Source organism: Papaver somniferum, chromosome 6, assembly GCF_003573695.1.
Source record: "Papaver somniferum cultivar HN1 chromosome 6, ASM357369v1, whole genome shotgun sequence".
In the NCBI taxonomy this organism is placed as follows: Eukaryota; Viridiplantae; Streptophyta; class Magnoliopsida; order Ranunculales; family Papaveraceae; genus Papaver; species Papaver somniferum.
Window position 1 is genome coordinate 27,720,777 of NC_039363.1, and position 11,729 is coordinate 27,732,505.

General features: G+C 36.1%; 2 protein-coding genes across 2 annotated transcripts; both read right to left on the reverse strand.

Annotated features, from left to right (window-relative positions):
• Positions 1 to 368: 368 nt before the first annotated feature.
• LOC113290680 lies at positions 369 to 1,582 on the reverse strand. Its single transcript, XM_026540265.1, has 2 exons — positions 1,087 to 1,582; positions 369 to 1,003 (listed from the first exon to the last, which is right to left on the reverse strand). Exons 1-2 carry the CDS (start codon positions 1,580 to 1,582, stop codon positions 369 to 371), a joined length of 1,131 nt encoding a protein of 376 aa, XP_026396050.1.
• A 1,135-nt stretch (positions 1,583 to 2,717) lies between these two features.
• On the reverse strand, positions 2,718 to 3,887 carry LOC113290681. Its single transcript, XM_026540266.1, has one exon. The coding sequence runs from the start codon at positions 3,885 to 3,887 to the stop codon at positions 2,718 to 2,720; it is 1,170 nt and encodes a 389-aa protein (XP_026396051.1).
• Positions 3,888 to 11,729: the final 7,842 nt, after the last annotated feature.

Genomic DNA, 11,729 nt, shown 5'->3' on the forward strand with positions numbered 1-11,729 from the left:
ATTTCGAATTCAAAAAAATAGCCGTTGAAACGCCAGTGTTATTAGCGTTTTTTTGTGAGTCGTTGATTAGAAGGAGACGTTAAAGATCTAATGGTTAGAAATGAAACGAAATCTCAATATCGTTTGGCGCTATTCTTAATAGCGCCAAACGCAATTCTTATTAGCGCTTTTCTTGAAAAACATCCAGAACCTAAGCCAGTTCCTCAAGTTCCATACTTAGTTTTTTTTTTCTTCTCTTTTGAAAATCCATACTTAGTTTTTTTTCTTCTCTTTTGAAAACAATGAAAACCATAAATAATACAATGAAAATCTTAATGTTTCTTAATTTTAAAATCTAAAAATCATAGGATTGCAACCAAGTGCAGCAACTAAAGCTGTTCTGCTGGGTAAACATCGGTAGGATCGAATTCGCCATCCGAACCATCAAGATCATCTGGTGGTGGAGGGGGAGATTCTGGTGACATTTCACCGTCTCTGAGACCTAGTCCATGTCGTATCCAAATGTGTTGAACAAGATCATTGCGGAGTTGGAGATATGCCTCATCATTCCTTAACGCGTGGTATGACCTCGGTATTCCAGTAACCTGTCGTATTGGTTCGTTCACGACTTGACCCCAATCTAAGTTACGTCTTTCATTCTCAATGATCATATTATGCAAAATCAAACAAGCCTTGATAATAAAGTTTATATCCTTATTATCCCAGTAACATGCTGGCTTTTTAGTTATTTGGAACTTGTTTTGGAGAGTTCCAAAAGCCCTTTCAACATCCTTTCTCTTCGCTTGTTGGTATTTATTGAACAACGATTTAACTGGCTGATTTGGAAGAAGAATTTTGAATGACTGCACTATACAAGATAATCGTGGATATATATTATCCGCCAAGTAGTAACCCTTGTCGTAGCTGTGGCCATTGATGCGGTAATTACAAGGAGCTGCTAAACCATTAACCATCTTATCAAAAAGTGGAGATTGAGCCAAGACGTTCAAGTCGTTGTTCGACCCTGGCGTTCCAAAGAAACCATGCCAAAACCACCGATCATATGATGCCACGGCTTCTAAGATCATGGTAGGTTTTTTCTCATACCCACGGAACGTACCTTCCCATGCTGTTGGACAATTCTTCCACCGAAAATGCATACAATCAACACTTCCAAGCATTCCAGGAAACCTCTAGCCGCATTTTCTGGCAATAATATTTCCGTGTCTTCTCTTGTAGGAAGTCGCACGTACCTTGGACCAAAGCGGCGAACAATTACCCTGGTAAACCTCTTCACATACATATAGACGGTTGGCGCTCCCATACGGACATAATCATCTGTGCTATCAACGAATATACCTTTACACAAACATTTCATTACGGCATACATCTTCATGTGGGGAGAGTGACAAAGTTTTCCGGTACAATCAACTTGGAAATCAAAAGCAGGATCCGCAACAACAATCTCACTTAGAATACGTAAGAAAAGAGGTCGATACATACCCAAACGCTGGTGGAACTTCTTAGGGCCCCAAGTACAGTTAGGTCCAAAGTAGTCATGCATCATTCTTGCATGTCCATCCTCTCGGTGTCTTTCCACCATTTGTCGCGTCAATACTTCTTGAGGCACCGGTTAGAAGAGCCTATGCATTCTTTGAGTCATATACTGGTACACCACAATTGCTCTCTCCTCGATATCATCACCAATGCTAAGATCGATACCATACGTCATTAGTACATACCTCCTTAGCGGATTTTCATCATCCATATTGCACCTATAAACAAAACTCAATATTGTAAGCATTCCAAGATTTTTGAATTCATACAAAAGAAAAAACATTCATACAAAAGAGAAGTCATTCATGCACACATTCATTAAAGAAAAGACATTCATACAAGTTCATTCCAAGTTCATTAAAGACAAGTTCATTAAAGAAAACACATCCAAGTTTCATACAAAAGAAAAGACAAGTTCCCTCATCCTAATCCTAACATCCTTGACATTTCATCTTCACTTAGACCAATCCCACCACTATTCATCAATTGAGTTAATTGTGACTCTGGAACTACTTCTGGAACTACTTCCTCTTGTGGAACATAATGACCATGTGCATCATCTGATTGACTTGTGTCTGGTCTTTTACGGCTAGACCATTGAGAGTAGCCTCCAAGATCATAACATGATTGGGTTGACGTCGATCCTTCCCCAAGAGCACGTGCCCGAACTATTTCAAACCAATAATGGTCCTTTGTAATATTTAACATAGCCAACCTATGCGCAAAATCTTTCCATTGCTCCTGAAAAGAAACATCAAGATAGCAAATATATTAAGGAACTTCTAATGTGTAAAGAAAATCATAATAATATGGCAAAAAAATAATTGAAGGAGTTAAAACCAAAAATTACTAACCCTTGTTCCCCAATTAACATCATACGTAAATGGAGGAGGATCGGGTTCTTGTAAAGGCACTTGAACACGGTTGCCTTCACTGTCTGAACGTGCGCTACAGAAAGAAAATCTTGTAAATTTAGGTGAAGCTTATGAGACGTTGTCATACTTATACCGTGATGGATGTATTGGGGGGACCTGATTCACCAGAAATGTCGGATCTTGAGTACTTGCAGCTCCAACTTCATCTCTGTTTTCTTGATGATATGTTTCTGGGAGCAAAAATCCAATATATTTTTGCTTCCACCACCACACATACATGCTCTCATCAACATGCTTATAGTCTCGTCATTCAACCACATCAATAGGATCATGGGAGGTAGCAAGGTCTTCCAAACGTTCACGTGGACTTCTTGGAATTGTTATAAATCCCCTTGTTTTCCTTAAACATCGTTCACCAAGATACATGATACTAGTTTCGCTTTCCGGATTATAGAAAGCCACTCTTTGATTGGAGATTTCACGAGCATGCACTATATCAGGATGATATTTATACATAGTAGTAGACCATGGTTGCCATTCCGTTCCAACAATTGTCCTCAACTCAATTTGTTGGCGAGCTGTATTAAGAGAGTGTTTGGAAGTACCCCTTTGCAACTTCACTAGACTATCTTTCTTAAATATCATAACTGCAGGCCATACATCAGTCGGTACACCTTCTTGGAGAAAAGGCGTCAAAGTACGAAAATATATGTAAAACCAATATTCTAAAACCATCGCCATTCCACACATGTTTTTTCCACCTCTAGAAACCACACTCATGCTACTATACAAGTGACTAAAACAAGCCGAAGCCCAATCATAATTACCAATCGCATTCAAATCACGCAAGGAATCGATCCAAACTTTGCTTGCTCTTGTAGTGGTACGTGCCATTAAAACTTTTGAAATCACCCATAATAAGAAGTATCGAGTCACAATCTCCCAATTTTCATCATTAATTGGATTGTCCTTGATATAGTTTGCGAGGCAACTAATAGGAAATTCAGGTGAATGCTTGTTGTAGTGTGCATACCCATGCATAGGTCTAAAGTAGGTATCCTCTAGTTTTTGATTTTCTATACTTTTCCATCTATTTTTAGCGGCGTGTTCCAATCTTCTACGACCATTTCTAACAGGAATTCCGGTTAAGTGAACAAAATCTAAAGGGGTGAAACCAATTTCAAAGTTTGGGAAATGAAACGAATTGGTACTATACCACCACCTCTCTATAATTGCATAAGCTAGTTGTTGATCATCTCTCTTAATTCTAATTTCAAAAAATCTAGCAAGGCCGGAATTTTGAAGAACTTGACTAGCACTTTCATGAACCACCACACGATTATATAAATCCTCAAGGTCTTCTAGATTACTTCTAAACGTGATATCATGTTGTGTATCAAGTGGGTCTATACTTGTAGAAATATGTTTCTCATCCGATTCTTTTGAACTCAAGATCATATACACATCCATATCCATAATCTATACAAAATCATCAAATAAAAACAATATAGTCACACAATGCACTTAAATTGTTTACATAATGTAACTAAAACATGTTAATTAATTCATTATCTCATGGAAATTTAACAATGTTCATCATCTAAAACCCTAAATTACACAATGTTCATCATCTAAAACCCTAAATTACATGTCAAATTCGTCATTGTTAGAATCAAAATTGTTATCATTCATCATACAATCGAGTATCATGCATACAATCAACAATAATATCATCTAAAGCCCTAACATTTCATCAAACCATAAAATAAACTCAAATTATAATTCAACTAACCTCTCTTTGGATTCCAAATCAAATTGAGAAATTGAAGTATGCTTAGATTCCTTATAACGCAAAGAACAAACCCTTTGAAACAATTTCATTGATTTGAACCATGCTATGAGAATTAAACAAGGGGGGTTTTAGGTTTTGGTTTTTCTTTTTTTTTTTCACTCGAGTGATGAATTGGGGAATAAGAAGAAGGGTCGATGGTTTTACTGTATAAAAGAATCAAAAAGCGCTATTAACAATAGCGTTATTTAAGCGTTGTTAACAATTGCGTTTGGCGCTATTAAGAATAGCGTTCTGACCGTTGACTTGGGTCAAGCGCTATTCTTAATAGCGTTTTCCATGCGCTATTATTATTAGCGTTTTACGCTATTCTTATTGGCGTTTCTTGTATTCCACCATTACACTTGCACTTCCATCCACAGTTCCAAGTGCTGAGGTGGCATGGAAGATGGATGGATTCCACCATAAGACTTGCTCTAAATACGAGTGATTGTTGTGTAAGGAATATATGCTATTAGGCTCTTGATTTCTAGTACATAAGAAGTGAAATACTAAAACATCATAAAGTGAACTGTAAGATATCATACCAAGATATTTCGATGAGCAACTGATTGGCGTAACGGAAACGAATCCAAACTGGAATATGCAACTTGATGATGAAACAATCTTTTTTTTAAACAATCTCTATATAAATATCTTATATTTATTAAATAAAGAGTATTACATTAACTAGTTGAAGCCTAACAAGCTAAGATCCAACAACGTACTACTATATTAATTGAACAGGTTGCCGTGCTAGCCTACCAGCGAGCCTCATGGGTCAAAGAGAGCCGAAGAGGATGGGGGGGGGGGGGTTGAGATTGTGTCACAAGGGGGAAAGCTGACTCTACCTTCCATGTTAATTCTTGCAATATTACGCCATTAGGGGCTCGAACCTGGACCTCCTGGAGCACATGAAACTTTGGGAAACGGGAATGACCAGCTGAACGATTTTTTTTTTTGATAAAAACCTAGAGATCACATGAATCCTCGACTGATTCTTCTAGGCGGCCTTACAGATGACCATCGCAGGAAAACCTACTCTGATGCCACCTGATATGACAGAAGCGGAAGCGATAAAAGACAAGGAGAATCCACTCCTTAATAGTGATGATAAAAACTCAAATCCAGGAGCAAAGACTCTAATCCAAGAGTTAAAAGAGACAAATAATGGTGTTTAACCAAACAAACTTTAACAGTTTCATTAATAAAATAATAGAGAGCCGCAGCTAAATGTATGCTAATTCGATTACCTCTATGTGAATATGATAGAATGCTATTTTTTCCCTTCAATTTAAGTTCATGTGATTTTGGCTTATATATGTGTCCGCCTCTAACCATACAGAGCTTCTTCCAAGGATATCTTCTTAAACTTGGTTTTTGTTCCCATTACTAATAATCATCATAGATATTTTTTCTCTTGGAATTCTATGTTGGAGTCTTTTATAATTTATAATTTGAACACTTAGTTTTCTCCTTTAAACTCTATGGGTTTGGGTTCTGTTTTGGTTTTTCCGTGTGTCTCATGCTTCTATGTTATTCTTCAAGTCCTTGAAATCTTCCGGAAAAATTATATATCCCTATAGCTTAGCGGCCGTGCTTTGTATCACTATGTTTGTAGTTTGGCATGGCGATGTATCTCTGATTTCTTTTGAAATTCAAAACTCCTTGAAGTTGAGTATTGATTTAGATAGAATTGCTTTTGTTTAGAATTACACTTCTTTTCATTGGAAAGTTCAAGGAGGATTTTCTGTCCATAACTCTTTCCGTGAATTTCTTTTATTAGGTTTATGTTTGAACTTGAGATGCATAATTTTTGAAGATCTCTTCATTGTAAAGTTTGATAATTTTATGATATTTTTCTCTTACCCTGAATTCCAACTGAAGAAATATTCTTCTCGCCTATCTTTGGTCAACTTTGTCTTTTAATCAATTTTTAAGCATCCAAAAAGTAGACTTCATTCTCAATCCAAGTCAAATCCAGTTTTGATAACCTTTCAATTTCTGTAACATCGATGAAAATGGTTTAGGTCAGATTAATGGGGCTGATTTCGAATTTCATAACTTGCCTTAAAATTATTGTGATATATATATATATATATATATATATATATATATGGATTGATTTAGCAAAAACCCCGTTATAAGTTCTATCCATATACGTTCTGAGCGCCAATTCATACTAGAGATAATGGTGTATATTAGTTTAGTCAATGATAACCAACAAGTAGATGATGGAGATAAATGCTATTTTAGCTGAAATTCGACAAGATATGCAAACTCTCTAGCATATCTGCCTCAACCTCCTCCTCCAAAGCTCCAGCCAGAATTGGAAATCTTAGAGGATTGTTTCCCTAGATCTTTTTAAGTAGTCCATCTCCATAAGAACAATGATAATAACCTTGGTCACAATTTCAAACACAACCGGTATCTGACATCTCCATAAGAAGCAGTAGATTAGTGAACTATTGTTGTATAATGATACCATCAGAGACTACGAGTTATATTGTTTTTGGTTTGATTTCTATTTTTTTCTTATTTTGTTAAATTAATTTATATGTATTCCCTTTTCCTATCATTTTGTTTTTAGGTCCTAGTATTATAAGTCCTTTGTTGAATTTAGCTTTTTCAGTCCCTAGTCCCTATCTTAATCATTTCCCCTTTACAACTTTCTTTTAGTCCAATAATCTCCTATATAGATTCTACATTGCAGCAAATTCTCTCACTGTAATGTGTTTTTTTTTTGTGAACGCACACCATGTTTCTTCAAATTTCTTCAATAGATTTTCTATAGTTTGCATTGCTTTTTAGTTATTTAATTGTATCCAAAAAGCTGCAGAATACTTGACCTGTGTATTTCTGTTTTTCTGCAAGCATTCTACCTGTAGGCTTTACTTTTCTAGTCGTATAGCTTTCCAAGGGTTCATACTTATCAGTTTGTTTATTTTTTCTGGGCTAACAGTCTTAAATATCTTTTAGAGGTTATCAATTAGTTTTGGTTTACTACTCTCTCTTCTCTAATCATTTAAGCCCAATCTATTGAAGCCCACTCGTTTAGATCTAATTCTCTACGAAGAATTGAATTTTTTTCCGTGGAATATCCAGAGCATTGGACCACCTCTTATCAGGGACCATTTAAATTTCTTATGTCAATCCCATAAGTGAAAACTACTTCCATATTTTATTCACCTAAAAACCCACACACAGAAGACTTCACGCGCGCACCCTTTTTTGGTAAAAAAATTCCTCCCAGATCCATATTTTTTAAATTTATGTTTTTCCCGAGATTTTTTCTCTGTCTCTTCAAAGAGATAAATATCAAGCAAATATTGACTCCCAGACAATCAGACCTACTTACAAAGGAAGTAACTACAACAGAAATCAAAAAAGACCTTTTCTCCATTAATTCCGAAAGTGCTCCGGGTCCAGATGGCTATACAAGTAAGTTTTTTTTAAAATTTTCTGGGAAACAACTCACCTCCAATTGATAACAATGGTTAGGAGTTTCTTTAATAATATAAATGTGCATCCTCTTACGAATCACACAAACATAACACTAATATCTAAAGTCGACCACCCTTCAAAACCTTCACAGTTCAGACCATTAAGACTTTGTAACGTCACATATAAAATTATCTCAAAAATCTTAGTCAACAGAATCAGACCTATTCTCCCCTTTTTATTAAGCCCTTACCAAAGTGCTTTTGTTCCGAAAAGATCAATACACGAAAATATATAAATTGCTGGAGAACTCTTCCATCATATCAGAATCTCAAACCTAACCAAAGATCCAAAAATAGCTCTCAAACTAGACATCCAGAAATCGTATGACAGCTTAGACTGGGGATTCATCAAAATCTCCTTTACAAAACTTGGATTCCCATCTTCCTTTATAGACTACATTATGCTATGCGTCACAATAGTTACTTACTCAATCAACATAAATAGTACACCCCATGGATACATCAACCCAACTAGAGGTATCAGGTAAGGAGACCCGCTATCTTCCTATATTTTTATCATATGTGCCGAAATCCTATCTAAAAAACTAGTAAACCTTCAAAACCAAAATTAGTTCGAGGACGTAACATATCAAAAAAAGCACCACCCATTATTCATCTAATATATGCGGATGACCTTCTGATCATCTATAAAGCGTCGGATCAGAGTAACCAACACCTTAAAACCCTGCTCCACTCCTATAGTACCTCTGCAGGACAAGTAATTAATACTACCAAATGAGTAATCATCCATCACCCTAAATTAGACCCAATCAAGATAAACGATCTTCAACAATTCTTAAATATGCTGGCTACACCAAAACCTCCAACCTATCTAGGCATCCAATTCAAACAAGGAAGGGCATCTAATCAAACTTTCGCTCCCCTCCTACAAAGATTATCCAGAAAAGCTAAAGGATGGATGACAAAATGCCTAATTCCAACAGGAAGACTTATTCTCATCAAAACTTCCCTAACTCCCACCTCAAATCACATTATGCAAACACAAAACCTACCCAAAAATATTCACAAACAAATAGATCGTATCACCAAGAATTTTCTGGGGACATGACTCAACAATTAAAAAACTTCACCCTATAGGTTGGGATAAAGTAACAAAACTATTATCCGAATGAGGATTAGGAATAAGGAAAAACAGTGATCATAATAAGGCCCTTATCAAGAAGAGAATATGGAATTTGCATGAACAACCTAACTCTATATGCGGAAGTCTCTTCAGTGAAAAGTATCTTGACCAACAATCAATTCTACAAGGCATCAATTACATTCCATCCCCATCCATTCCTCAATGGAGACAACTTGCATCAATTGTCCCTACCATGCAACATTTAATATTCCATCATATTGGAAATGGGTTATCAACTCCTATAGAAGCCAATTGGATTCTACACTCACCCGCTCTAGACCCGACACAATGCTACCCAATCCAAATAGTAGAAGATATCATCGACCCAATATCCCATTGCTGAAATCCTGAAAAATTAAATACCCTTCCCAATCCTATAATCCAAAAAATCATCAACATCCACCTTCCCCAAAATACCCCCCGGATAAAATTATCTGGCCACACTCAAAATCTGGTAAATACACTACCTCTTCGGGATACAAATGCCTAACCCTTGGTCAACCAACTCACATCCCACTACTAGCTACCAAATTCCTATGGACTTTACCATGTCCACCAAAAATTCGGCTTTTCTTGTGGAAATCCACCAATGAAGGATTACCAACCTTCTCTCTCCTATATCAAATCCATTTGACCAACTCAGACATATGCCCAAGATATACTACTGATCCAGAATTAGCAAGTCACCTTCTAATTCATTGTCCAATGATAACTACTTCCTGGAACACCTTATTCAATCAACTTAAAAGTTTACCAAATTCCAACCCCATACCGATATTCATCTTAACTCCTCAAACAACCATATCCCAAATCCTTCAACAACCATCGTCAATATTTGTAATCTCCTCCTTATGTTTTCTATTATGTACCTTATGGATAGTAAGGAATGATCTAAGATACCAACAAAAGCAAAAAACTTCGGAAGAAATCCTAGCATGGGCACAAAAACTACAACAAGAATACTCCAGGGCATTACGCTCCTCACCACCAATCATACCAGGAGAGGCACCGATATTTAACCACCCAATAAGAGATAAAATTATAGCAACAATATCGATAGGTTGGTCCATCCCGAACATCAACTGGATTAAGATTAACACAGATGGAGCAGCCAGAGGTCACCCAGGATTTGCGGGGGCGGGGTTCATCTGCAGAGACTCCGATGCACGAACTTTAATAGCTCTAGATAAACCACTGGGAATTACGACTGCATTAACTGCAGAAACTTGGGCTCTGCTATTGGCCTCAAGAACAACAACAGATAGGCAATGACCAAGAGTTCTCTTTGAAACAGACTCAGAGAAACTTTTGATCTTAATCACTTCCTCTATCCCCTACCTTGGCACATAACATGAATGATTGAAGAAATAAAAAGTATACTTCGACAGATCCCGCAAGCTGCTATTCAACACAACTGCAGGGAAGGAAATCAAGCAGCCGACGGAATGGCCAATCATGCAGCAGATGGAAGCCAAACATGAAATTCATCAACTGAAATATGGGACCAGGCAATCCCATCTTTTATTAGTCACATTTTATTTCAGTACTCTGTGGGTACCACATACCCACGACAAATTGTAATCTAATTTCCTTTTAATAATATACATGCTTCAAAAGATAAAAAAAGAGAGGAGTTTCCCGTTCAATGGAGTAACTGAGATTTTCTGGTTATCTTTTCTTCATCATCTTCTTTCATAATCAAAAATTGAATCTGAAGATTCAATCATTAGAAATGATCTCTTAGATACGTTCCATAATCATTCTCAACTTTTCTATTTCGAGCTAAAATTTCCTGAAAATGGCTTTCATGATTTTGAAAATTTAAAAATCTGGTTACAACTCATTTTTGTAATCAGATTAAAGTCTTATCCATGTAATCTAATCCTGATGTTTCTTTTGAGAATTTTTTTTTCGAAAAAGTATAGGTATTTTCTTTTAGGGTTGTTAACTGAAATTTGATTGATCTCCCTATTTCTAATCTTAATTCAAAATCTATGATTCGATTTAAATCAAGGAATCTTAATCCATGTTACTCATATAATCTATTTGGAGCATTAAATTTTAATTTTATAGCTTGTCTGATCTCATATTTCAACTTTCAAATCATTTATTTTTGTTTAAATCATTCCTAGATTTTTTTAAATATATGCTATGACTGGTTTAATTAGAACGCGCGAGCGGGGATACTAAAACTAATTAGGGGAGAGGAAAAGGACAAAAACTGGATTTAAATATCAAATCAAGGTCACCCCTTATCTAAGTATTTTATGTAATTCCTAATCTACCCCTCACTAATCGGGTTTAGTGTTTAATTATAATAGGAAAAATCTTAAGTATTTGTTAAATGATTAGTGTGTATTTTTATTTGTATTTGGGTGAGTGAGGTGAGAGTAGAAGGAGGGAAAAAATATTTGAGAGGGAATTTTTTTTGGTGAAAATGGAGGACGATTGTGAAGAGAGAATTGCTGCTGCTGAATCTTTAGCTCAACTATAACAAGGAGCATATCTTGAATCTTCTGCTAATGACAACAACTCACAATTGGAATTCTTTGTTGAACCAACACCCTTGAATGATGATTTTTACGAGCATGGAGAAGTTTTTTGAAGAACCTACACAAGAAAGTAAACTTGCACAACATACAAGCATCCCCAATACACAGGTAAAGCTGCTAAGAGGTTTAAAATTTGATTTTTTTCTTTGAATCCACCATTTTTGCAGCTGAAAAAGCTGCTAAGAGCATTGTATTCATACCACGTCCATGCCGACAACTCGATATCCCCCGTTTTGAAATTCAATCCGGCATAGTATTCAACCAAAAAACTATGCCGATACAAAAGTTAAT

Bases quoted from the DNA above. Each gene is read 5' to 3' on its own strand.
- LOC113290680 (XM_026540265.1), bottom strand. From the start codon at position 1,582: ATGGTGGAAAGACACCGAGAGGATGGACATGCAAGAATGATGCATGAC. The intron at 1,004-1,086 runs GTATGAGAAAAA...TTGGAACGCCAG, and splicing joins TGGGAAGGTACGTTCCGTGG to GGTCGAACAACGACTTGAAC.
- LOC113290681 (XM_026540266.1), bottom strand. From the start codon at position 3,887: ATGGATATGGATGTGTATATGATCTTGAGTTCAAAAGAATCGGATGAG.